The following is a 27,791-nucleotide window of genomic DNA, read 5'->3' as shown; positions in this document are numbered from 1 at the left end:
AGGGACGCTGAGCTCAGATGCCTCCGGTTTTGGTTGTTTGGTTTTTAATGCTTATAGCAAGTATAGACAACCTACCGCCAAATATGAACCCGGGACCTACCGTGTGCCAAGCCTTGTGACACGGGCTGATGACACAGTGGTGACAGGGGGGAAAGAACCCAGGTCCCAGCGAGCCTCAGGCTTGTGGGAAACACAGACAAGGAGGTAGGCAACCCCTTTGTCAGACCACGCAATGTGTGTTTGCCTCTGTCTCCCTGCAAAGCGGAAGACCGTCCTGCAAATGCAACACCCCCTCCCAACAGTGCCATCGCGGAGGAAGCCACAGCCTCGGGGACCTTCCAGGAGTAGCCCCTTCTCTCCTGTTCCTGCCACCCTCCTGTTAAGCAGTGTGGTACCAGGGAGACCTATTTACAGCTAATTAGATTAGGAGCATGCTCACTTGGAAAGATATCTGTAGTTCAGTAAAGAGAGTGTGAAGCACCACCCTCGTGGGGTCCGGAGCCTCACCCCGCTGGGGGCAGGCAGCCCTCACCTCCGCCCTCCCCTCCCTTAAACAACCTTCGCGCCCCTTCCAGATGCCCTCAGGAGTCAGGTTCCAAACAAGCTCCCCTGTCACACAGACCTCAACTTCGAAAGACTGCAAAGGACAACAAAGAACAAATCTGAAAACACTTTCACGCTGTCTCTTTTTTCTTTCATTGGAAAAAAAAATCCCTGCTTGAGTTGTTCTGCTGAACAAGACAGACGGGTGGAGCGAGCTCACCAAGGCCAGCAATAGATGCTGCCCTCCTGCCTCTCGCCCCATCTGCTCGAAAATTATTCCCAAAATATTAAACGCGGTGTTTCACTGAACCCGAATCAGGATGGGGGGCGGGGGCTGGGCGAGCCGAGGGAGAAGCGAGTCGGGAACACGCTGTCGCCGCCGGCACCGCCATAAAACCCTAGCATGGCCCCGGCTGGCGGCTGTCCGTGGGGTGCGTCAGCACAGATCGAAGCTCGTGCTGTGGCAAGGGCAGAATGCATTCCGAATCCGGCTGCAGAAAAGGCACACGCACCCGGCAGCGGAGGGGATGCGGCCCTCCAAGCGCTGCGCTTGAGCGCTCCGTTCCGCCCCTTGAGCTGATTTCGTAAATCACGTTGGGAGACTCTTCATTAGCCCATCGACAACAGGGGCCCCAAGTATCAAAGCCCCCACCCTCCCCGCCCTCCGAATTTTATCAGCGAGTGGAGGGCTTCCGTTAAGCAGAAATTTCTGGTTGCTTTACATGGTGTACAGCAGGGGTCTCAAACTCACGGCCCGCCGAACAATTTTGTGCGGCCCGCAGACTAATCCACGAAATTCAAAATATTTTGGATAAAATTAAGTAAGCTTAAGGGCCTACTTGTATTTTTCATTTCTCTAGCATCCTAGCTAGATATTAGCTTAGTTAACAGCAGTTGTGATGCGAACTACAGTTTCTGGTCGTTTTGTGACACTGAGTAAACTGCATGTACGATTGTGCTTGTTGTACTGATTTTTTTTTGTTTTCAACTGCAGTGAGAAAAGTGTTGTGTAACAGTTGCCTTTTGTAGACCTAGTGCGGCCCGCCGAATGGCTGTGATCTTGTTCTGCGGCCCACATGCTGAGTTGAGTTTGAGACCCCTGGTGTACAGGAAACTGGGGACATGCCACCTCGCCTAACTGCACGTCAACTCCAGAAGTATTTAAAGACCTAGCGTACTGCCCTGGCCGGTTGGCTCAGCGGTAGAGGCTCGGCCCGGCCTGTGGAAGTCCCAGGTTCAATTCCTGACCAGGGCACTCAGGAGAAGCGCCCATCTGCTTCTCCACCCTCCCCCTCTCTTTTCTCTCTGTCTCTCTCCTCCCCTCCTGCAGCCAAGGCTCTATTGGAGCAAAGTTGGCCCTGGGCGCTGAGGATGGTTCCATGGCCTCCACCTCAGGCACCAAAATGGCTCTGGTTGCAACAGAGCAATGGCCCCAGATGGGCAGAGCATCGACCCCTGGTGGGCATGCCGGGTGGATCCCGGTCAGGCACATGCGGGAGTCTGTCTGTGTGCCTCCCCACTTACCACTTCAGAAAAAAAAAATATATATATAAGGCATATTTCTTTGGATTATATATATAGATATCTATATATAGATATATATTTTCTAGGATGAGGAAAGGCTGTTCGTTAGGACAGTTGAGCATAACATAATGGCGTTTTCTGCTCCCCACACATCCTGTGGTCTGGCAGGTTAAAGATATTTAGAGAAGAGATGCTTCACTCCTTGCTGCTTCTCATCTGTTTGGTCAGAACAAGAGGATGGTGTTCACCAGGGTGAATCCTCTCCTCCAACAGCGATCAGGCCACGAGAGACAGAGCGCTCTTCCTCTCTCTCTCCCTGTTCAGGGGCACAAGCCAGACGGGCTGTTGCCTTGAGCCCTGGTCCGTCAATGCCCTGTTGTTCCTGCCCAAGGTGAGCTGCCGGGGCTCTTACCTGCCAGCCAAGGAGGGTGCTCTCGGACGGCTCGGGCTTCTGAAAACATCAGTGCCTCTCAGCCCTCACTGCCATCTGCGAGAATTAAAAAGACGAACACTGGGTGTCATGAAAAACTACGGGAGGAAATTATTTTCAGCTCCATGCCTCTGCAAGGCATTTATAATTACTCAGCCCACACGCCTGCTCCCCGGCACATTAGACGGAGAGAGCCCCCCCAGGGAGGCAGCGTGAGTCACTGAACACCTGTGCAATCCACTCTGCTGCTAGGATTGGAGTGCAGGCTCCTGTCCCCTAATTAATTAGATCTGCCACTATGTTTCCCCCTCCCTCAAGTTCCCTGGCCATGAAATGGGTCTCACGGAATTGACTTATCACAGGGGAAACACTCAGAACATCAAATCAGTTGGAAAGTGGAAAGAGGAAATTTTGGCACTTAGAAATAATTTTGGATGGCTAGACTTGATTGCTACATACCATTTATTCATTGGTTCATTCAGCTGTCTAATTCCCTCCAGGCCACTTCTTGGGCGGGATAATGGGGACAGAGAATACCCATCCCAGCCCTTCTCCAGGGCCTGGAGGTCAAGACTGGATTCTGTGTGACCTCCTGGACATGCCCCACTCAAGGCCATGGCTGCAAGATTGGTCAGAGGGACGAGCTAAACCACCACTCCCAGAGGACAATCGGGGGAAGCGTTATGAAACACAAGGTCCCAAGATTCCAGAGGCAGAAGTTGAGAATAGCATCACCGAGCCAAGAATTTACAGCCTGATCGACAGAGAGCCCAAGGAAAGAAGGCTAGGAAGAAGCAGAGAGGTCACAGTCTCCTGTCAGTAATGTATTTGGGAGCCAGCAGGATGGGTGAGTGGGTCAGTCCTTCTGAGTTCCGTTACTAAAGACGGAGAAAAAGGATAAAGTGGACAGCTGGAGCTCTGGTCGTGACAAGCAGCCTCTAACCTCAAGGAGCCTCAAGTCTAGTTGAGAAGACAGACACATAAAGTCACAATCACAACAATAACGTCAAGCAAATATGATTGAATGTTTAACTGAAAGCTAGGCCTTGTACCTCGTATGATCTCATTTAATACTGAAGTGATCCTTATTATCATGTGTATTTTCTAGATAAAGAAACAGAGACGAGAGAGGTTAGTGAACTTAACCTGAGATGATGTAGTTAAACACGGAGCCCAGACGCAAACTGAGTCTTGCATAGAAGTTAGCAAATTGTGGCCCTGCGCCTGTTTTTATAAATAAAGTTTTATTGGGATGCAGCATGCTCGCTTGTTTACATATTACCTATGATTGCTTTCACACAACAGCAGCAGAATGGAATGGTCACAACAGTGAGGAGGCCGGGACCCGGTTGGCCAGGGGCTTGAGCAGTAACCCAACGCCATAGTAATTCAGAAGAAGAGAAGCCGTGAGGTTTTGTGACAGCTTCCTGGTGTGAGATGAAAGATGGGGGAGGAAGAAGATGAGATCTTATACGAGCAGGGAACTGGGGAGTGAGAACTTGGTTCAGGCCTGGTCATCGGCGTCCTGGCCACGGCTGCCCGTGTTCCTCCCTCTGCGGCTGGATTGCAAGCTTGGGGCTTCTTCCAGATCCGAATTCCAGCTGTGACCCTCTCAAAAACAAACAAACACTATCCTCCCGCCAGGAAAATGACAGCCTGCCTGTACGGAAGTCAACCTTTCTGACACGCACCCTATTTGCCTGGTTTCTGGCCCCCAAGAGAGCTATTTTTTCCTGTTTGTGAAGAAATTTGCTTCACCTGCCCTATGAAAAAAACTGACGTGGGATTGTCTGGGTCAGAGCATGACATTTACACTCCTGTTTGCTCACGTCTGGTCTATGAATTTGGATCCACGTCTCCAACCACTCAGGAAATAATGGCAGAAGGAATCGAATCCGCTCAAGTCCAGCTGTGCCATGAGTTTTCATCCGGTGGGGGACAGTTAGAGAGATGCCTCCCTCGGTTCATTCGCTGAATAAATAAATCACAGGGCTAGAGCTTGTACAGTAAATAATAGAAAAGGGAAAGGGGAGAAACTTAGAGGAGCTGACAGGTAACAAAATAATCAAAAGAGCCATTTTCACACAAAAGGATGAAAGATTATTGCCTGCCATTCTGTCCTCTGGATGTTTACTGGTCATATTTTGCAAGAATTCTTTATTTGACTGTTTCTTGGGTGCCTCTTAAGTGTGTGGACTGGCACGGGGTCAGAGATGAAATACTATCCCTTCTCCCTGAAAATTATTTATTTAGCTCAAGTTGAAGTTTACACGTGCGTGGCACAGGCGCCATGCCTGGCCCTGAGCGGTTCCTGTTACTGGTCAGCTTGTATGTCGTGTGCTTTAAGGTGCTAAATTTGGGGGTAATTTATTACATCGCAATAGATAATTGATATACTTGGTGTTTCAGTTCACTTTTTTTTTTGGGGGGGGTGTTCTTGGTGTTTCCTGTACATAATACTATAAATTTAGCTTTGGGGTTTTGGATATGGTGTTGCTAATGCTTAAACTCTTTGCCTGACTCCCTCTTACTAACCTTCCAAGAATCACATTAGATCACATTCATTTTTTTTAAATTGACTGATCTTTTTATTTTTATTTATTTATTTATTTATTATTTATTTATTCATTTGAGAGAGAGAGAAGGGGGAAAGGAGCAAGAAGCATCAACTCCCATATGTGCCTTGATCAGGCAAGCCCAGGGTTTCGAACCAGCGACCTCAGCATTTCCAGGTCAACGCTTTATTCACTGCGCCACCACAGGTCAGGCCTTGACTGATCTTTTTAAAGAGACAGGAGACATAGAGAGGAAGGAAGAGAGAGAGAGAAAGAGATCTAATTGTTGTTCCACTTATTTATGTATTTATTTGTTGATTCTTGTATGTACCTTGCCTGGGAATCAAACCCACAACCTTGCTGTTTTGGGAGGATGCTCTAACAGATTGAGCTAACCGGCCAGGGCTAGATCACATGTCTTTTAAGATTCCTTCCCAGAGCCCCCACATGTGGGATAGGTATCTCTTTTACATACTGACATAGTAACCTGGACTTCTGCATTAATATCTCTACGTGCTGACTTCTACTGAGCACTTATCATTCTAAACTTTATGCGTGGATTATGTATTCGAATCCTCTCAACCACCCAGTGAGATAAGTGCTTATTATTCCCTTTTATGAAGGAACTGAGACACAGAGGAATTAAGGACAGTCTTCATGTTTACCCAGCAGGGAAGTATTTCCTGTCTGTGCCCCTGTGGACGGTGGGCTCCATGGAACAACTTACAACTGTCCAATGAAGCGGTCAGCAGAGCACCTGTCACAGGCTGGCGTGTAATGTGCCTCCTTGCCTCTCTCCCTCTCTCTCTCTCTCTCTCTCTCTCTCTCTCTCTCTCTTTGGCTGTCAGTCTGTAATGAATTATAGGGCTACAGGAATCTCAATATGAGACCTATTCCACTGCTCATGGGATTCTAAAGTTTACAAATCAAACTCAGAGAGTTCAACTACACCCTTGAAGCTGTCTATATCAAAGCGTTTGCTTGTGGGAACGGTGCTGCCTGCTGTAGGCAAGCCTGAGCTTCCAGAGGCAGAAGCCAGGTGCTCTCTCCTCTCCCCGTTCTCCCAGAACATAAGCTGCCAGGCCCCACTGGAGACGGACCTCCAGATGGGCAGTGAGTCACCGCTGCCCCTCGTGGCTGCCCTTCCCCCGGTGAATGTCAGGGCGGAACAGGCTCTGGGAATGTGTGAGTGGGGATGTAGGCAGGTGTCTGCGTAGGATCACATATCATTTCAGTATTTACCCCCGAAACATTCGTTCTGTGTTCTTCCTAAGTTATGCCTGACTTCCATCAACCAAGAAGCAGAGGAAGAAATGATGGCAGCCACTCTTGGGTTCTCAGTGGGTTTCTGGATTTTTTTTTTACCCAAAGTGGTGTCCACGAGACCACCCCCTCAGCCAAGAAGCCTTGTGTTTAACAACTAGCAAACCCTGCTCAGCCAATGTTGTGGTTCTCTGAGATTTGACAGCTTAGGGGAGAAGCAGAGACCAGACACAAGTGGGCTATTAAAAGTTGGGGCTCGCCCTGGCTGGTTGGCTCAGTGGTAGAGTGTTGGCCTGGCGTGCAGAAGTCCCAGGTTCGATTCCTGGCCAGGGCACACAGGAGAAACGTCCATCTGCTTCTCCACCCCTCCCCCTCTCCTTCCTCTCTGTCTCTCTCTTCCCCTCCTGCAGCCGAGGCTCCATTGGAGCAAAGATGGCCCGGGCGCTGGGGATGGCTCCTTGGCCTCTGCCCCAGGCGCTGGAGTGGCTCTGGTCGCGGCAGAGCGACGCCCCGGAGGGACAGAGCATCGCCCCCTGGTGGGCTTGCCGGGTGGATCCTGGTCGGGCGCATGCGGGAGTCTGTCTGACTGTCTCTCCCCGTTTCTAGCTTCAGAAAAATACAAAAAAATAAAAAAAGCTGGGGCTCATTGGGATCCTTGCCTACTCCAAGCCTCTGCCCCCCTAGATCCGCTGCAACCTGAGTTCACATCCAGGCCCCTCTGTGACCCCCTCGGTGACCTTCGCACGTTATCCGCACTCCCGCCAAGTTCTGTTCACCACGGTCTTCCTGGGGCCCTCGCTGCCCAGGGTCAGGGATTCTGCTGCCGAAGGAAAGTGCAGAAATCCTCCACAGACCAGAGCAGTGACACGAGGTGCCACCATCAAGGGGGCTTTTTCTTTCAAAATCTCCAAGTAGATTGAGTCCTGGTCGTGTAATTTACTGCTCTTCTGAGGCCTGGGTACTTGCTCTTTTTAAAGAGGTAATATCCAGCGTCTGATACACGGTCATTGCTCCCCCCAAAGAAGTGCGTTCCTGACTCACAGGCGTGTTAGGTGAAGTTAAACAGTTGACGTAAGTGTCCCGTCTCAGCACCTGCTCATACGGGAGACTCTCTATTAGTTCCCTTCCCCCATCTGGCTTAACACGCAACAGTTATCTGGGAATCATAGCTCATTCCAGCCTCAGGAAGGGGTGTGCGTCCGTGTACGGACTTACTCACCGGGCAAAGCCTGAAGGAGTGAGACCCGAGTGGGAGAGTTTGTGTGAGGGTCAAGGAGGACTGCTCAAGTTTCTGAACTTGGTATTCCCTTAGAAAAGGTACTGAGGTTATCTATCGAGGGACGTGGGGGAACTTGAATATGAGGAGTGGTCTCGGAAGGCAGGGGGCAGGTCTGGTGGGACCGAGAGGCGGGACACGAGAGGGAAGGCTCACCCACACACCCGCGAGACAGAGGAAGCAGCTGCCGGCGGACAGACCCGGGAGACCCGGGGTCCCAATGCCAAACAGACAGCCGCTGTCTGATTCCCAGGCCCTCAGACCCTTGCTCCGTTATCAACAGATCAACCTAGGAGTTATTTTCTTTGGGTAAACAAGGAAACCTTTCTGCTGTGAGAGTTTAGTTCCTGGGAAATAAGTTTAAAAAAAAAAATTATTTAACTGATAACTTTTTATGGAATCTTTTATTTTTTTATTGAATTTATCAGGGTGACATTGGTTAATAGGCCACACAGGTGCTAAGCATACAATTCTATAATACAGCATCTGTATATTGCGTTGTATGTTAACCAACTCAAGTCAAGTTTCCTTCCAAGTTCTCTCCCCCTTTGCCCTTTCACCTCCCCCACCCCCTTTCCTTCTGTTAATCACCGGGCTATTGTCTGGTTTCTGTTGTGGTGGTGGCTGTTTTCCTTACTCCCTTTACCTTCTTCACTCAGCGCCTCCACCCCCTTCCCCTCTGACAGCTGCCGGTCTGTTTTATGTATCTGTGAGTCGGTTTCTATTCTGTTTGTTAGTTTATTTTGTTCATTAGATTCCCCAAGTAAGTGAAATCACATGGTATTTGTCTTTCTTCGACTGGCTTATTTCACACTGAGCAGAACAATGGTCATAAGGATGGTATTTCTCATATCTTTTCCCATCAGCGGTTAGCTGTAGGTTCCTCCCGGTGACTCGGCGCTATTTGAACATAATCAATTTAGGTCTAACTCGGTTAGGAGTGCTAGGAAAGGGAACACACTGTGCGGACCATCCGCAGCACGGCTGGGTGGGGAGGGCTCGAAGGTAAACAGTGAAATAAAGGCACCAAGAGTATGTATTCCCTTGGCCACAGGGAAATCGGCGGCACCAGACGAATGTGTGACGGATACCGTGACTCTTCCTCTCACTTAGGAGGGCTGTGACAAACCCAAATCAAAGTTTCTGGTTGAAGTGAAGGCTTAAAACAATCCCCAAACCAAAGTATTTGCTATTTACTAAATAGGCATTAAAAATGGGAACCAATGGCTTTCTCAATGTATAGAAACACACACACACACAAGTAATAGTACATAAAAAATACGACACCAAAATAGTATACACATGGCAATTATGACATGAAAAAATAACACACTTTTATGTCGCTGACTGATAAAGTCAGAAGAAATGTTAAAGCAATGAAATAGCTGACAATACTCATCGAGTTTCTGATGCTCTTTACAAATCTGGGATTTTTTTTCTTGGTAAATATTAAGTCTTCCCACATGTGTACATTTCAGGTACATTTGAGATGCATTTCCTGAGACTGTAAACACTCCAGAGGAGTGAGCAGGAGTTGATGAGGGAGATCTTCATTTGCATATTTCCTGCCTTCAGTGCCTGAACTGTCTTGAGTATAATGTTGCGTGAATAAGGCGTTTGGTGTTTAATGCGATATGATTTAAGCACCCTCTTTTTGCTAGGGTCTATAAAACCTTTGCTATTGATGGCTGTTGCTTCTCGTTTCTATCTACCAATTTTACTAAGGGAGAAAAATATGTGGAGACTTCTGTTTGTCTGCTCAAATCCTTTCTATTAGCTGGTAATAAAAGTCACTCCTCTTAAAACCTGGGACAGTCAGTCCACTTGGAAAGGGACAGGAGGTGATCCATCCTGTCCTAGTGCTGTTTCCTAGTGTAGAGCGTCTACTTGTCCGCTGATAAAACAGCGTGTTCCCTTTCCTGTCATTGTCCTTTGATCCTCCTGACAGCCCTGTTCAGGTCGAGAGGGTGATACTGTATCACCATAGGAGATACTGGACCTGAGACACCAGGATGCAATAGCTGCATCTTCCCTGATCTTGCACAGTGAGGAGTATTAAAGCCTCACCATTCCATTGTAAGTGAAGTCGAAACTAACCAAGAAGACACGAATTTGCATTATTTTAGTGTTAATCAAATAACCAGGAAGAGGCTATGCCGCTGACTGACTTTCCTGGGCTCCCACTGCCGGCTGCACCCCCACCTTCGTCCCCGGCCCTGTGAATTCAGCACCAGCCGCTGTCCACTCCCGCTGGAATCCCGATGGGGGTGCTCCCGGGAGCTCCTCAGAGAGCAGCAAGGAGTCCAGCATTCTCCCAGGTCATTGAAACCCATTTCTTTAGGTTGATCCAGAGAGACTGAGCTGGCAGAATGCTGGGGATATGAAGACCCTAGTTCCCAAGACAGGGCCGCCGACCCTGTCCTCACCTATCCTACACCACCCTCAGCATCTCCTCTTCCACCTCCTGAGGGTGGGGGCTGGACGGAGAAGGGAACCCACTTCTCATGTGTCATATCTGAACATGGCGCTTTGTTGTGCTTGTGGAGCCAAATATAACAATCAGATCTCCTGATTCCTAAAGCAAAGAGCAAAGTCCAAAGTCTTTCCCCTGCTTGGCGGGCGGGCTCACGCCAGAACCAGCACCGCCTGCATTATTATTATTCCAGGCTCTCGGAGGGTATCAGACACAGCTCCCTCTGCCGGCACCGCGCTAGTCTACCTCCTTCCTGTGAAAGCCTACCTCCACGCCCACTTTCCCGGAGCCGAATCCCGGCTCATCAACACGGCTGAGAAAAAGGTGTGGGGGAGCGTCGTACTGTTCTTTAAACTTTCAACACATGGTACAGGTTGCTAACTTGCTTGACGCGGCCCATAAATTCTTCCTGCCTCTCCCAAGCCACCTACTATCTCAGCTCAGAACGTCTGAGGAGCTCCAGCCATTCTGTTTGTTTTTCGTGACTTCTGTTGCAGAACTGAATATTCTCAAATCCTACATACAACAAATACATAAACAGAAAAAGCCTTGGGAGGGGTGGGGAGATAAGAAAAAAAAAAGAGAGAGAGAGAAAACATTTGATTATAGTGGCAGGAGAAATAGAAGCCAAAACAGAGAGGAGCTGAGTCACAGTAATGGCGGAGTTTTGAGCAGAAAGTGGTGGGTGCCACTGGCCATGGGGTGATGTCACAGTTCTGGTCCCTGGAATCGCAGGTCCCTGCAATCCTCAGTATTGAAAACCCACGTCCCCTTCAGACAAACAGAAAGACCTCAAGTCCTTCTTTTATGTTATTTCTAAACTGAAAATAAATTGAAGATAATATCTAAAGGCAAATCACATCAAAGCAATCATATCATTGAACGCAGTTTTTCTCACGACACGTGGCCCCACTTCCTGCTCGCTTCCTCTCTCCCAGGAGGGCCCTCACCCTGTCTCCAGAAGAGAAAGTGCATCTGGAGGCTGTTGAGGAAGGAAAAGCCACACTTCTGTCTCATTAGCTACTTAACATGTATCTTTTTTCAGTTTTATTTTTCAGTTACAGTTGAATATGGGGGAAGGGTCACTTTGTAAAGTATATGATTGAAAATGTATCTTGATTGTTTTTTCTGATAACAAAGTGGTACATTGTAAAAATTCAAACATGATAGTAATTCACAATATAAATTAGAATGTGATGTTACCATAGTAATATTAATATAATGATATAATGAAATATTATAATAGTTCAAATTACCCAATAGTATTTTTAAATAGTATTATATTAAAGTTATCATTATAGGCCTGACCTGTGGTGGCGCAGTGGGATAAAGCATTGACCTGGAACACTGAGGTTGCCGGTTCGAAACCCTGGGCTTGCCTGGTCAAGGCACATATGGGAGTTGATGCTTCCTGCTCCTCCCCCTTCTCTCTCTCTCTCTCTCTCTCTCTTTCTCCCCTCTCTCTAAAAATCAATAAATCAAATCTTTTTTTAAAAATGTTTAAAGTTATCATTATAATTACCCGATAGCAATATAAATTTCTGTAATAAAAGTCTCCCGGGGGCACATGGAGATGACATTCCACATCTAAGGTAAAGTGCACTGAGGTTTCCTGTCTGTCAGCTGAGGCAAAAATGGAGCATTGGCTTTCAGAGATTTTATCCAAACTAGGATTCCCAGGTAAACTACAGGGCACCCAATTAATTCTGAATTTCAGATATACAAAGAATAAAGGTTTTTTTAAGTATCAGTATGTCCCAAAATTTTTATGGGACATACTTATACTAAAAATTATTTAATTTTTAGCAAATTTAGGAGAGTGGGAAGTTCACCCGTCTACTGAAACAACCCTTTCGAGGGAGGGACAAGAATGAGCTGTCAGGTGTCTGTCCGTCCGCACCCTTCACAGACGCTGATCGGGGCAAGTTCACGAGGGATGCTGATCTCTGTGTTTGCTAATGACGGTTCAAGTTAAGAGGCACGCGCTTTAAATGTCGAAGTCCCTTAACGAGAGAGTTTAAGAAAGAGAGAGAGAGACAGACGAGAGCAGTGACGAGGCAACGAATCGTCTTACTACCTGTAGAAAACAAGAGACCGTGTTGATAATCACCACTTTATTTTTTCTTTAGAAATCTTTCTTCAATTTACCAACAGCACTGACGGATGAGCTCAACTGGCCCCAACTCTCTGGTGCTACCGGATTCCTGAACTCCACCAGCGGGTACGTGCATTTACAAAGCTCCGCCGTTTTTTGGCGTATGTATGCGAGACTGGAACAGAATAGGCGGCTAGCTCGCAGGATGCTGAGATGTGAGTTACTAAGAACTGCTTCTGGAACATGAGTGACATACAACAGACCCACCACGGGCCTAGCGGGACATAATGCAGACTGTACTTTGTCAGTGCAGGCAAGAAGGGGGTGTTCTTGCTGCCCGGGGCTCCAGAGTTGACCTCCAATGGAAAATGCTCCAACACATCACTGAGTTTTTCCGACTCGGGAAATAAGGACTTGACTGGATTATTTACCCTCGGGAATGAATAGTTATAAAGTTAATAGGCAAGGCTGCCGGGGCTCTTCTGTCTGAGTGGGGGTGGGGGAGCTCTGCTGTCTGTCCTGTTCTCTCTCTTGCCTCCTGCTTCTGTGTATGGGCTTGTGTTCTCTGCCACTCAGAAGAACGGGGAAGAATGTACTCAACTCCTGGTGACAGAAAAGTCTCTGCCCGCCACCTGAGTTGCAGTGGATTCCCCACTGGGCAGCGACATGGCAGCGTGAGCCTCTCTGAGTGTCACCGGTCAGTGTGCCCCTCACGACAATAGTTCCTGTCAAACTGTCTCACACTCTCCTGCAAATTTGACCTGCAGGTGACCTATGCTAGCCCAATCTCCTTAATAGAAGAAAGAGTTCAAAAACGTGTAAAAAAAATATATTAGAGAGAGATTAGCACAGAATGTCGGTTCTCTTCTGGTGGAAGCGGGGGGGAACGGGAGTACTGACCTCCTCAGAAGCGGCATTCGTGAGGGGCGTGAGCGGCTCACACAGGGTTCTCACCATGCGTCCCCGTGAGTCCAGCTGCTGATCCACATGGGACAGAAGTCCCAGATCTCTCCAGTCAACTGGCGCTCTAGGAAGTGCTTCCTGTTCTGTAACATCAACCGCATGCTTTTGGGTATCAACAACGCTCTTTGGAAAAATGTACCTTTGAAAGCAAAAAGATGAAGTTTGGAAGAGGAAACAGTTGCTCTCCTTCCCTTCCTCTACTATACTCATCGCTCCCCAGAATGTAATATCTCCTCTGCAAGATGAATGTAGCACAACAGACATTACGGGCGTGCGTTAGAAGATAAACAGAGCCTCTTAGCTTTATGAATCTTTACATCCTTCAACTCATTAACAAAGTCTGTTCTCTTGACTCTCTGGTTTCAGAAAATTCAAAAAGCAATAACATTTAAAACCATATATTTTGTTTTGTTTTTTTTCCATTGTGATTCAGAAAGGAATTGAGTTGGTCCAAAACATAAAAACAAACAAACAAAAAAAAACCTATATGGCGTCGGTATCTTGGGAGCGAGAAGCCTACCATTAGGAAAGAAAATTGTTAGTGGGAAGAAAACAATATTTTTTAAGATTAAGTATAGTATTACATGTTGAGTTCACTTTCCAAAGCAATGAACGCAACAGGAAAATCCTATTTAAGTGAAAGAAACCCAGGTCCAGTAGAAAGATAAGAAACAATACCCAAACTTCAGGAAGGAAGGACTTCTCATTTAAAAGTAACATCTACAATCCCCTAAGAGTCAGTGTGATGGATTAGGAGGTAAACTGTGTTTACAGGTGCAGGGTTCTGGTTCTGGTTCTGTGTGGTCTTAGAGAGGACATTCAGCATCCCTGGACCTCATCTACATGATGAAGTTGAGTTGCACTTGGAGATCACTGAAGTACTCTCCTGTGTTCAAGTCTGGCTGTTATAGGACAACGTGATGTTCAAGTCTGCATCCTACTTCAGCATGCTGCTTGATTAAGAAGCACTGGAGGAAATAATTGGGGAGAGATGTCTTGCTTCTCCCCAGAAAATATGCTTTTCTCCACCCCTTAACTAGCTGTCCCTTGACACAAGACATGGCTAAGTGTATGGGTGGGAGCTAAGAACATTCTAGAGAACATGTTTCTTTAAGGTCAAGGTTACCGTGCTCTAAAAGTTGAGCTCATTCCTAGTGAGCCCTGCATTGTGTGACATTGGGCATTTGGCCAGCTGTTAATTACAGTACTGCTCTGTTACTGCACTCTACATGTACTAGTTCCTCCAAACAGGGAGGCAGGCTCCAAATCCTTAACAAAAATAACCACCTGGACCCAACCACATCTAACCTGAGCATCTGTGCTTGTCCAAATCCTCTTCTTCTAACACTAGAGCCAGGAGTCGGTCCGGGCAGTGGACTTCTGCAGGCTAGGTCTAAACAATGGACGGGTTTTTTTAGAGCTGGGGAACAGAGGGGGATGGAAGGGACAATAGAGATTTTTTTTTCTTTTTGTATTTTTCTGAAGCTGGAAACAGGGAGAGACAGTCAGACAGACTCCCGCATGCGCCCGACCGGGATCCACCCGGCACGCCCACCAGGGGCGACACTCTGCCCACCAGGGGGCGATGCTCTGCCCCTCTGGGGCATCACTTTGCCGCGACCAGAGCCACTCTAGTGCCTGGGGCAGAGGCCAAGGAGCCATCCCCAGCGCCCGGGCCATCTTTGCTCCAATGGAGCCTCGGCTGCGGGAGGGGAAGAGAGAGACAGAGAGGAAGGAGAGGGGGAGGGGTGGAGAAGCAAATGGGCGCTTCTCCTGTGTGCCCTGGCCGGGAATCGAACCCGGGACTTCTGCACGCCAGGCCGACGCTCTACCACTGAGCCAACCGGCCAGGGCGAGATTTTTTTTTTAAAAAAAGAAAGAAAGAGAGAGAAAAGAAATAAAGAAGTTGATGTTACCCATAAGAAGTTATGAAAGCCAAAGCAACCAAAAGCAATTCCCAAAGATACCATCTCCAGCTGGAGAGAGATTAGAATGAGATCAGGGAGTCCCCAGAGGTGGGTGTAAACTAGATGGAATTGTCTAGAGTACACTGTGCTCCCTCTGCCTCTGGATTAAATTTGCCACGTTGGACCAGAAACATAGCAAATGCTTAGAAGGAAATAGACAAAGTCATTGTTACAAGTGGCACAGCCGTACTGTTCAAGGACACTTAGCATCTTTGATGAGAGGTGTCCTAGAACCAGACAGTTAAAGGTTTTCTGGTCTCTCTGACCCAGTAGACATTATATGAGAGAACAATTTTGAAAAGCAGTGTATAACTGCGAACCAGAGTCACTAGAGGCATTAAACACAGAAAATTGAACAGGAGGGATTTGCAGCTAAGATTTGCTAACCTAATTTCATGTTTAAAAAAAAAAAAAAAAAAGGCATGTAAGTACTAAACACTAATGGGTTTAATAACCTTATTAAATCCATTATTCAAAAATTATATGTGATCAAATTACCATTGATTAGCCATCTTATAATTATACTTGGCAAAACAAATAATTAGCTGGAAAGTTGGCCTTTCGAAGTTGGGTGAGGCTGATGGGAGAGGATATGGTCTTACATAAGTGATTCTCCGATTGTGGTCCCCGGACGCCTGGCAGGAGGGGTCTCTGAGGGATCCTCACGGTAAAAACAACTTTTACAACGATACTAAGACAGTATTTGCCTTTTGCACGGTGTAGCCATCTGCACCGATGGTGCAAAAGCAATGGTGGGTGAAATTCTGACATCTGAGGGTGGGTCAAAGCAGTAGCCCCAAACTGTATCAGGAGTCACTCTGGACTTCATGGGCACACACTCCAGATTTAATAAAGGGGGAGGGGAGAGTATTCCGTTTCAAATGTTTCCTATGAAGCAGGGGGTGGGGGATCGTTGATTGTATTAAAGTAAGCACACGAACTTTTAGTAATTTCGTCTGAGGAGATGGGAAGTATGCATGCATGAAGCACGTTTGCCGCATAACCAAACACAACGGTAAAGCACTGGTGTGGTTGAATTGGGAGTGGGATTCATCAGTTTCTCACGGAACACCATTTTTATTGAAAAAGACTGGAAAACAAATGATGGTTGCTCAGGCTTGGCTATGTAGCAGATATTTTATCCAAAATGAATAAAATGTACTTGTCACTTCAAGGAAAACAAATAACACCGTTGGTTACTAATCATAAAAATTTGAGCTTTCAAAGAAAAATCTTGAATTCTGGAAAACGTGCATGTTCTGCTACGACCCTGACAGCTTCCTAATACTCAAAGACTTTCCTAACGAGCTGTGTGTGATGCCAGCCACAGATGCGGTGCTTTGATTTTGTGTCATAAAATGTACGAACATTTGGCAAATCTGCATAACTGAGCGAACCAGTATTTTCTACAGGACCGGAGTGTAAAATATAACATCATGCACGAGTCAAAAGATCCACTCTGTCGACATATGAGGCAGACCAACCCCTTCTCCCGTAACCAGGTGCAAAAAGTTGACTGATGCAATTTCAGATTCCACAATACAGCTAATCAGTCTTTAAGAAGCTACCATTTGTCAAGTTTCCGTGTGGAACAAAGACGTTTATCCAAAGTTACATGAAAAGGATATGAAAAAAAAAAAAATCACAACAGACTGAATGCAGAAGGGGATATGGGAACCCCATGTCTTCTGTTATTGAGATAAATATTGGAGAATTAAAAAAACAGTAAAAAAAATTTTTCATTTTTCTTACTAATTGGGTCTGTAGGGTTGGAACATATATTTTTTACAGGAAAAAAGTATTTACATTAACATGGAATGGGCATTGTTATTTTAAGTGAATTAAAATGAAATGTTCTTTCCAATTCCTAAGTTTTAATTTCTAATATATAAATACTGTTATAACTCACATAATCAAAAGCTCCCTGGGTTTCTCAATGATTTCAAGAGTATAAAGAAGTCCTGAAAGAAAGAAAGAAAAAAAAAATTGAAAACCATTCCACGGAGTGAGAAGGAGAAATGTGGCTGAGGACGAGGGCGCGGCGCCCACCCACGTGGAGCGGGTTGGAGAGAGAAGTCAGAGAGGACAGCCTTCGCGGTAGAAAGAAACCTGAGAGGATGCGGGGCCCTGGAGGCCAAGGGAAGAACGTGTTTCCAAGGAGACAGGACTAGGAGCCGAATGCTGCTCCGGGTGGAGGCGGAGCTGGAGGACCAGAACTGCGCTCGGCCCCCCGGGAGTGCAGAACGGAGGTCATGGGACCTTCTGGCCGGAGACAGGTTGGGGTGGGGGGGAAGCGGAGATGGAAGCCCGCTGGGGAAGAACAGGTTCAGGAGGTGACGGAGTCGCTGTGGCTGAGCGTCAACGGCTCTTGGCAGAAGTTTTACTATTCGAGGGAGAAGGGAAACGGGGTCATAGCTGGTGGGGAATAGAAGATCAGGGAGACATCTTTAGATGAGGGGCCCTACAACAAGCCAAGTGGTAAGAAGATCCAGAGGAGGGAAGAGCTGGTGGGGTGCGGGGAGGAACAAGGTTCCAGAGCTGGCGAGAAGGGAAGGGACGCAGGCAGGGGTGTCCCTGCCCTGGGGCCGGAGGACCCTCTGGGGACCCTGGCTCTGAGCAACAGGACTCTTGTCACGTATTCTGACAAATCTCTCCACCTGCAGTGACCTCCCCCCCTCCTTGACGTCACTTATTTTTATATGTTTTTAATTGATTTACTCAAATCGCGAGTATATTTTTATTTTAAAAAGAAAAAGCACTTGTACGTGAAGGGAAAAGCCGGAAGCCTCCCCCGATTTCACCCCTTTTCCCAGAAGGGAGCTCTGTTATTAATTTAGTGTGATTTCATCCAGACCATTCCTGCACGATCACATGCACGTATCTGCACATCAAGAAATAAATGCTTTGTTGGGGTTTTGCCATAAATGATATCATGCTTTGCATAAACACGCTGTAAATCAGAGCTCTGCCCTAAGAATCCTTCCCTGGGCACTTCCCACGCCGGCGCAGTTCGACGTGGTAATTCACACTACGGCTATTTTAACCTCCCGCTGATGGACGGTCCACTTAGTCCCAAATCCTCACCGTGCCCAGGAGTGCCGCAGTGAGCATTCCGCAGTGCTCTTTATGACTATTTGTGAGGGTTTCTTTAGAACAACATTTGCTGGGTCGGAACATAATCTGTTTGTAATTTTCCATAAAATAACCCCTGCAAAAGGGCTGTGCCAGTTTCGCCTCTCACAAATAGTGTGTGGGAATATACTTGTTCCCCCACGCCCTTGTCAATCCTGGAAATTGTCCGCCTTCTTGGTCTTGTCCAGTCTAACAGCATTTTATTGCTGTTCTAACGGGTAACATCCTGATTACTAGTGAGTTTGAGCATCTTAGGCATTCACCGTCACCTCTGACTTCAGTGCGGGTCACTCGGGGGTCAGGTCCTCTGGACAGCCACCTCACACTAACCCTCACCTGCCTGCACGATTCTGTCCGGTGCTCCTGCTGGGCTTCTTCAATGTCAGTGTCACCTCACTTGTCATAAGTGCTGGCTCATTGTCTCCCCACCGCACCTGCCCCTCCCCCCAGACTCTAAACATCTCCATCGCTGGACCCGCCCCCACAGCCCTAGCCGGCATGCTGTGTGGTGTCCCCACGGTGCCGTGCGAGATACAGAATCACTCGAGGAATTCAGAGGGATGTCACTTTACACTCGTAGAGTGCTTTACCATCTGCGAACTTCCTCCCCTTGCATTTTCCCAGATTGCCTAAATCAAATCGGATTTGCAGGGATAAACATTTCAGGGAAAACACCAGGGACCAGGGAAGAGGTGGATCAACGGCCTGAATGGGACCGCCCGCTGCCTGGCATGCTGCGTGTAAAAATCAGTCTGCAGAATCTTCAACCCCTGGACTTGACCGTCCAGTGTGCCCTGCCGTAGAAGTTCTACAAGAAATCGGCCAAATTCGTTAAAATTGTAAAGCAACCGTATGGTCAACACACTGGAGAAAATATAAAGGAAAAGGATCGAGGCAGTCGCGGGGGGGGGGGGGAATAAAACAAAGCAGAGCCCTGCTAACAAGTGAATTTGGTTCATAATAGATAAATCAAGCCCCCCTGTGACGTTTTGGCCAGATGATATAATTTTGCAGTCTAGATTGATTGATGTAAACTGAAAAAAGTCCAAATTCCCCTAGTAGAATTCTTGTCACCAACTGAACCTATCTCAGGCCATCTCAAATCTCAATGCTCAAACACGGGTCACAGCAATAAGTCAGCCATACTCTTCAAAAACTGTGCAGTATCAGTCCCGCCATATTTAAAGAGTATTAAACATATATATAGAGAGATAAATATAGATATAGATATATATATTTTTTTTTTTTTTGTATTTTTCTGAAGCTAGAAATGGGGAGAGACAGTCAGACAGACTCCCGCATGCGCCCGACCGGGACCCACCCAGCACGCCCATCAGGGGCGACGCTCTGCCCACCAGGGGGCGATGCTCTGCCCCTCCGGGGTGTCGCTCTGCCTCGACCAGAGCCACTCTAGCGCCTGGGGCAGAGGCCAAGGAGCCATCCCCAGCGCCCGGGCCATCCTTGCTCCAATGGAGCCTTGGCTGCGGGAGGGGAAGAGAGAGACAGAGAGGAAGGAAGGGGGGGCAGAGAAGCAAATGGGCGCTTCTCCTATGTGCCCTGGCCGGGAATCGAACCCGGGTCCCCCGCACGCCAGGCCGACGCTCTACCACTGAGCCAACAGGCCAGGGCCAAGTGTTTTTTTTTAAGCACTAGTTTAAATAAAGGAAACCAAGTTCATTCCATGTAAGACTCACCAGCACCTTTAATAAGCCACCTTTGTATCTCTCCAAGGGATAACATGCAATATTCCCCAAGCTTATTTGATCATGGAACTGATCATGCAGAATCTGAGTGTGTGTGTGTGTGTGTGTGTGTGTGTGTGTGTGTGTGTGTAAGTTCTATGATAAAGATGCATATCTGGAAACTGGTGTTTCGTAGCATCCTCTGAGAGGTGCTGTTTAGATCATCAACACCATCCATGTCCCCAATGAGCTTTTCATATTTACAAGCATCCACCGCCTTAAGTCCCTGTTTCTACCTCAGTTTAATGTTTACCCCGGTACAGGGGGGCGTCAAATCAATCCTGAGGCTGAGAAGAGCCAGTCTGGACAGAGTTAGAACTGCTCCGAGCTCAGAGAAGGTCAGAGGAAGGAATCGTAGTGGGGGGTTAACTTAACAGGTAAGAAGCCGTGCCTGAGCATCGTCCTTCATGAATTATTGAACACAATGCCCAGGAAGTCTCTTTCCTCGTACCATTTTTTCTGCTTCAGACTCAGTATCTATCGTGCTTGCTGCCTGGCTCGCCTTTTCATGTCTGAACTCCCAGGATCTCCACTGCAGTCGTCCCCCCCTCCCCCTGCACGCACCCCTGCATAATTAGCTCATTACCAGTTTCTATGAGCACACCGCAAATCACATTCTGCATATTTATCTCTCTCTGAAGCTGGAGTCTCGGTTGCTTTGTAATGCAGTGAACTAGAGGTTACACAGGGCTCTGGGATGTGCCTAGTGTTGACTGACAAGAAGGAATTTCTTAAATTCTTTAATCCATTCCCCAGGCCCCATGCTGGCCTGACCTCCATCCACATCAGAAAGTGAACTCCCGACTCCTTTTCTGACAACTTCCCAGTCGAGGTCCCCAGAGAAAGCCTGTCTCGTCTCTGTGTTATCCGCTTTCATCCTAATCCACTTCCCTGCCCTAACCCATCGCAGCAAATATTACCCTCTGGCCCTCACTGACCCTGCGGCTTGCCTTCCCGGACCCTGTCAGTTTTGTGACTGATTCCCTAAGAGTCAACTTCCTAGGACCTCAAAATGTATACCCAAACTAGCTGTGCCTCTAGAAAGAGTCAGCAATCGCCTCAGAAAATTCACCGGGACGTGATACATCACTGTTGCTTGAACAACATCACCCTTGACTCATCCTCAAACCTCCGACACGCTAAGCCTTCTGGAAAGCTGCTTGGTGGCCTTGAAGTGGGTTCTGCGTTGAGTCAACATAGGAGGAGATCATTCTTTCCATTCTAAATCAACCTCTTTAATTTGTTTGCATTCTTTTAGAGGCTCATTCTTGAATTTCTTCTTTTCTTTTTTTATTTATTTTGTTTTCCCTTCGGTCATAGTGAAACGGAAAGGGGAAGGTGGGGTTAGAAGTCTATCCGAGAAAGTGATCTTTTGCGTTACCTGAGTCCAGGTTGGGAAAAGCTACTAGTAGACATTCTGTCTGACACTTACCTATTTTGAATTTTGTTGTGGAAAGCAAAATCTGACCAGCGTGTCCTCACATGAAATGCTGTACCTTCCCAGGCCCCATCGTCAACGGAGCTGATAAACCTGGAAATTTGATGTGATGGCCCTGCAGTGCCACTCCCTCCGCTGACGCTGCCAGCACCTTGGGCGTTGGGAGAGGCGTGAGGACGAGGACTTTCAGCCCTCCTCCCTGAACCCCTCTGACGACAGGACTGTAGCCATCACCTCATCGCCTGGCCCATGGGACTGGGTTTTGATGCACAACAAAGGAAAAAAGGAAGAAACAAAGAAATCACACTGGGAAACCTGAGTCCTGCTAAGGACAAGGAGCAAGAGGAAAGGCCATTCAAACCCAGAATGGCCATCGCAGCTGACCTTCCTGTGCTCCCCGCCCTCAGTCTATCCTGTTAATTCAAGTTCAGTGGACCCTCTATGCCGATAACTTCATATGACGCCATCTTCTCAACCTGTAGGCATCTCAAAATATTGTGTTATAAGCTTCTCAAAATGTCTCGCCCCCTCTGTTCTCTCAGGACACCTGAGTACTCTTTGACAAATGTAATTCCCAGAATTTACAGGAGAGATTATGTATTTGAGGTGGGGATGAAAGAAAACAGTATCTTCGATTACATGAAATATTTTCTAGTGTCTTTGTATAGAACATGAATCCCAAAAATTTTGATGTTCTTTCTGGTCAGAAATGTTCATGAAAGCTATTCGCTTATGGGGGAAGATTCTATATTCTTGCAGTAAAAAGGGGTAACTAACTGTATCCATAATGTTAATAGCCACAGTCATTACTCTCCATGAGCAGATCAGAAACAAAACAGGGTTTCAGTACATAAATTTTGTTTGTAGAATGATCAGAAATACGTGTATGGCTAAATGTTGATAACAATCCCTTTCCCAAAGGAAAGTAACCCCTCTTTACTGACCGTGACATTATTTTAGTATTGAACTCAAATCTAATATCCATTTCCCACCTTCTTTTTTCAAAATAGAATAAAATTGTCAAGGCCAAGGACATAAACAATGCAGTATATGAAGTAGTCAGTTCAGGCCTCTGAGTAAGATAGCAGATTGAACAAAGCACTTTCTTCTCCCTCTGGAGAAAGCCCACTACAATGAGAGAAGATGAGTTTGTCCACAAGGATGAAGGAGCAGGAAGAGCCGACAGCCACAATATGCTGGAATCCAGAAAGCAGAAGGACCGGTGGTGACCGGCTTCGTAGACTCAGGAGCTACACGTCCTGAGCTGCCAGGAGGGGGAGCCAGAAGCAGCCCGCTCTGCGCGGCAGGACCTCCACAAGACTTGGGAATCGGCGATGCGTGGTAGCCCCAGAAATGCAGGCGAAGCTGGATGCAGAAGTGTGGGCTGAAAGGCTGCTGAAGAAGCCTTTAGATCCTCGGACCTCTTCCCAGCTCTCCACAGTGGGCGGCACCCCTCGCTTGCTCGGGTGCGAGACTAGAGGTCTGTTCCCTGGAGAGGCTGGAGTGAAGGGCTCTGGACTGGGAGTCGGCAGATGTAAGCGGGGAGAGGAGCACCCCACTAAAACATAAGCACACTAAACACGGAGGACCCATCCCCCCAGCCCAGAATGCTGGGGACCCGGCTGGAGACAGAGCGATCTTTTCCTGAGGAATGGGCACACCCTGAGAGGAAAGCCCCCCAAAAGGCACAGAAAGTGGGGGAATCCCTGAGAAAGGTCCAGCCAGCCGATGGTGAGGACCAGAGTAGCGAGTCACACCCAGGGGCTCACTTTCCAATCAGCTTTTGAGTTTTCAACCAGTTTCTACTTTTAAATATAAGCCAAGAAACAACCCAAGATCATAGATATCAGAAGGAAAACTTGAATGTGAAAGACAATATATATATAAAAAAAGAGAAAGAGAGAAAGAAAAAAAACAACTTCAAGAAAACAGACTATGACTTTGTTTACTAAGGGGAAATAAAAAAAACCTCTAATTAACATTCTACTTATAAATATAAGTAAAATTAATATTTTCAGAGAGATAAGAGAAGCTATTTCATGATACAACAAGAACATGACACTAAAATTAAAAATATATCCAAAGAACAAAAAAGATCACTTGGAAATTATACTTGTGAGATCAGATGAGTTCCATGGAAAAGTTGAAAGATCAAGTTGAGAGTGTCATCCAGAAAACAGAGCAAGACAAAGATATGGAACCTGGGACAGAAAACCGAGGAAAATGAGAGGCAAGTCTAGATGACTCACTATCCAAATAACAGGCGTTCTAAGAAAAAAAAAGAAAGGAAGAAAACAGTAATGAAGTCACTGAAGAACATCTCTCAGAACTGAATGATATGAATGTCCAGGTTAAAAGGGCCCATCAAAAGTCCGACACCCTGAACGAAAAGAGAGCCGCTCCCAGCCTGTCATCGTGACATTTCAGAACACTTGGAACGAGATGCTTCTCCCCGTTCTCAAAGGCCCAAGGAACAGAACAGCTCAGACAGCACCGGGAGGCCAGGGGCCAACGGATCAATTCCTTCTGGCTCTGGAGGAAAATTGATTTTTTTTTTTTTTTACCTAGAATTCTGTAACTCTATGTTCTGGTTATCTATTATTATACACAAAGTACTTCACACTTTAGTGGCTTCTAACAAGCACCATCTTGATTTCACCTCCCAATGCGGGGGTCAGGAATGCAGCCAGCGCTTGGCTGGCGGCTCTTTCTCTCCACGTGATGCCGACAGTGGTTACTGAATGGCGTCCACCCGGTGGCTGGGCTGGAGGGTCCAAGAGGGCTTCCCTCACGTCGCTGGCGCCTGGGAAGGGGCAACGAGAAGGCTGGGCTGTGCTGGGGCCTCTTTCCTTTCTGAGTAGAGACTTTTTTTTAATAGACTTGATCGTTGTTTTTTTTTTTTAGCAGTTTTAGGTTTCCAGAAAAACTGAGCAGAAAGTATAGAGAGTTCCCTCTAGTGGCTAGTCCCTCATCTCCTCAATTTGCTCAATTTCCTCTATGGGAACATCTTGCACTGGTAACAGTGCCTTTCTTGTAAATGAAGAACCATTATCCTGACGACTCTTCACTAATGCCCATCATTTACACTAGGGCTTACTCCTTTTGTTGAACATTCTGTGGACTTTGACAGATGCACAATGATGCCCAGCCCCCACGGCAGTATCCTGCGATTAGTTTCACTGCTCTAAAAGCCCTGGGCTCCACCTATGAATTCCTCCTGCTCCCTCTCCCCAGCTCCCTGGAAACCAGTGATCTTCTACTGTTTCCATGGCTTTACCTTTCCCAGGAGGCCATATTGTTGGAATCATGTGGTATGTAGCCTTTGCCAATTGGCTTCTAGCACTTCACAATATGCACTTAAGGGTCCTCCATGTCTTTTCATGGCTTAATAGATCGTATCCTTTCACTGCTGAATAGTAGTCCATTGTTTGGATGTACCACAGTTTATTTATCTATTCACCTATGAAAGGACATCTTAGCTCCTTCCATTGTATGGCCTTTCTACATGCCGTCTCAGTAGGGTAGTCAGACTTCTTACCTGGGGTTATCAAGGCTCTAAGAGACAAAGTTGATGGGTATCTTTCACTGGTTCTCAGGGATCTAGTGTCTTTCTAGTCCTTGCCTTCCCAGCATGCAACTTATCCCCACTGTCTGAAATGGCAGCATTCCTATTCCAGTCAGCAGAATGGATAAACAGTACAAAGAAAGAGCAAAGAAACTTGCCAGTTGTGTCCTAAGAAACATTCTCAGCAACTTCTGCTGAATAATTTTACTTCCATCTCATTGCTCAGAACTTAGTGAAGAGGCCACTCCTAGCTGCAAGGGAGTCTGGGAAAGCAGTCCTCATTCTGGGAAGATACACATCCTACTAAAGCTTTTATTGAAACGGACAAAGGGGAGACATGGACCTGAAGGACAGCAGTGTCTGCCACAGCTTCAGAGCAACTGGGAGAAGAAAGAGAATGAGGCCGTATTAAAAATACAGGGACAGTAAAGATGGCCAATTGTTCAGGAGACCTACATCAGCTTTTGGTAAAAGGATTACAAAGGGATGACTCTGGAGGTCTTCATAAAAAGGAAAAATTTGCCTGACCTGTGGTGGCGCAGTGGATAAAGTGTCGACCTGGAAATGCTGAGGTCGCCGGTTCAAAACCCTGGGCTTGCCTGGTCAAGGCACATATGGGAGTTGATGCTTCCTGCTCCTCCCCCTTCTCTTTCTCTGTCTCTCTCTCCCTCTCTCTCTCTCTCCTCTCTAAAAATGAATAAATAAGATTAAAAAAAATGAAACAAGATTAAAAAAAAAAGGAAAAATTTGATCTTACCACATTCATGCAACCATTTTATAGGACTGCTTCATATAACAACTTATATAGTGACAGTTTAGAAGGCTTCTGCAGAGATTTGATTTCTTGAGTTTATTTTAACCACATTTTAAAAAATCGTGATAAAGCCATGTTTGTTTGAACTTCATCCTGTGAATGTTCCAACATTAAGTATATGCATATATATTTGTTTCAGAATTAAAGAAAAGTCTATTTACCTTCATTTACGGCAAAGAAACCGCTGCAATCACCGGGACTACCAGAATCTCTCAAAAAACGGTACGTGCCTTCCACTTAAGCCTCCACCTATGTGCCTTGAATGATTGATTTTATTTCATAAGTACCACACACACCGAGAATTAGATTAACAAGGACCACAGGACAAGATGAACAGTCTCCCCTTCTGATAGAGGGGACCTGGGCTTAGAGCCTGTTCCCCTCAGCACACGAGAACAAGAACAAGGGGCAGTCAAGACACAGACAAAAGAGGACGGCCATCATCCAGCTGCAAAGAACTTTTTCTAGAACGGCCAAGGTGCAGGGCATTCAAGGCTCAGGAGGCAAGATCTGAGTGAGCACTGGCGGAACGAGGACTAAGCGAAACCAAGGTCATCGCAAAGACTCCGCCCTCCCCTCTAGTGCAAAGTCTCCCGCCGTTTCAACTGGAGTGGGAGTTTTAAGAAAAACAACTCGGTGTTCACAGCTGAAACCACCAAAGCCATTAAGAAATGTATTTTTAGGGTGATGGGGAGACTTGCAGGTCTCCATCAGGACCCCCTGTTTCCCAGGACATCTGTGTCTTCTGGGCTTGCTTACCTGGGTGGTTCTCACCTTTGCATCTTGGACCCCAGATTCAGTCATTGACAAACCATAGCCTGGCTAATGCCTAATGAATTGCCAAGGAATGTCTGGTGACACCATGATGCAGAGATAGTGCCTGGGGAAGATGTTACTAATCAACCTTGGCACCCATGTCGGCTACACCCAAATCCCGCCTCAGCAACTCTCACAACACAGCACGTCTGACCATCATCATCGACAGATTGGACTTGACACATAAAGTTAAACCTATGTGCCATCCTGGGTCATCTCTAATAAACAGCAGTGCTAAGAAATTTTCCGAGCAGTACAACTTTTAACTCAATACCTGACCCATAAGTAATATCTTATAATATACACTCTGTCCCGAATAAATATTCTATTCTAAGAACCCCATTGTGGTTTTGCTAATAAAATAATAGCTGGTATTTATCATTCTCCTACCAAGTGCTAAGAACACTCTGTGTAAAATATCTCAGCTAATCCTTTCAACACAGGGTAAGGCACGGATTATTATAGTTCTTCAGTCTGAGGATACCACTGATTGTAATAGCTCTGGGGAGTGTCGGGGAGGAAAAATTGCAGTGTACACATTGATTGCAGCACTCAACCCGATATTATATAAATGTGTTCAAATATATTTCTCAGAATTGAGAAATTATAGTGATCGCCACACAGTTACCATTGAGAAAACAGAGGCACAGAGGGACCAAGAACCTTGTCCCAGAACACAGGGACAGTAAGTTACAAAAGCTGGAATTCATACCCAGTTTGTCCCATTCCACTCGGACACCAGCCAAGATAACAGTCGCTGGTCTGTGATTGGAGATAGCAGTCTAACAGGAAGAGGTCGGCCTCCCCTCTCTGCCTGTGAACACAACCAGCAGCCAGTCCATTGAAAAGTGACCATCAAACCCGGCTGTGAATCATCAGAGACACAGAATGACTATCGGCCCCTTGTTGCATTTTCTCTTATTCTGTAATGAGATATTTAAATAGCCCCAATGCTGTCAAAAGCTCCCTGTCAGTGTAGACTATAAAAAAAAACAAAACCAAAGAACAAAACAGCTGTGTGGGATATTATGCAGCCCCACAAAATAATGGTTAAAATTCGCATATTTTTGTTTAGAAAAACAAAACACTTGCAAAAGGAAAATCAGGATATAAAATTGGATAGAGTATTTAATTTCTACTATATTTTTTTAAAAAATAAAAGAGAAAAACAGCTGTATATAAGATGGGTAGGAAA

At 46.6% G+C, this 27,791-nt stretch overlaps 1 protein-coding gene across 1 annotated transcript in view; it reads left to right on the top strand.

The window, feature by feature from the left end:
- The window catches only part of AOAH (acyloxyacyl hydrolase), a 119,176-nt gene that overhangs the window by 63,979 nt on the left and 27,406 nt on the right, over positions 1-27,791 (top strand). Inside the window, exons 12-13 of the mRNA XM_066239870.1 lie at positions 12,194-12,285; positions 25,920-26,002. Coding sequence (XP_066095967.1) covers positions 12,194-12,285; positions 25,920-26,002 — 175 coding nt within the window. The remainder of the gene's footprint in view (positions 1-12,193; positions 12,286-25,919; positions 26,003-27,791) is intronic.

This window comes from Saccopteryx bilineata, chromosome 7 (assembly GCF_036850765.1).
Source record: "Saccopteryx bilineata isolate mSacBil1 chromosome 7, mSacBil1_pri_phased_curated, whole genome shotgun sequence".
Lineage (NCBI taxonomy): Eukaryota > Metazoa > Chordata > Mammalia > Chiroptera > Emballonuridae > Saccopteryx > Saccopteryx bilineata.
This window is presented reverse-complemented; position numbering and strand designations above follow the sequence as displayed.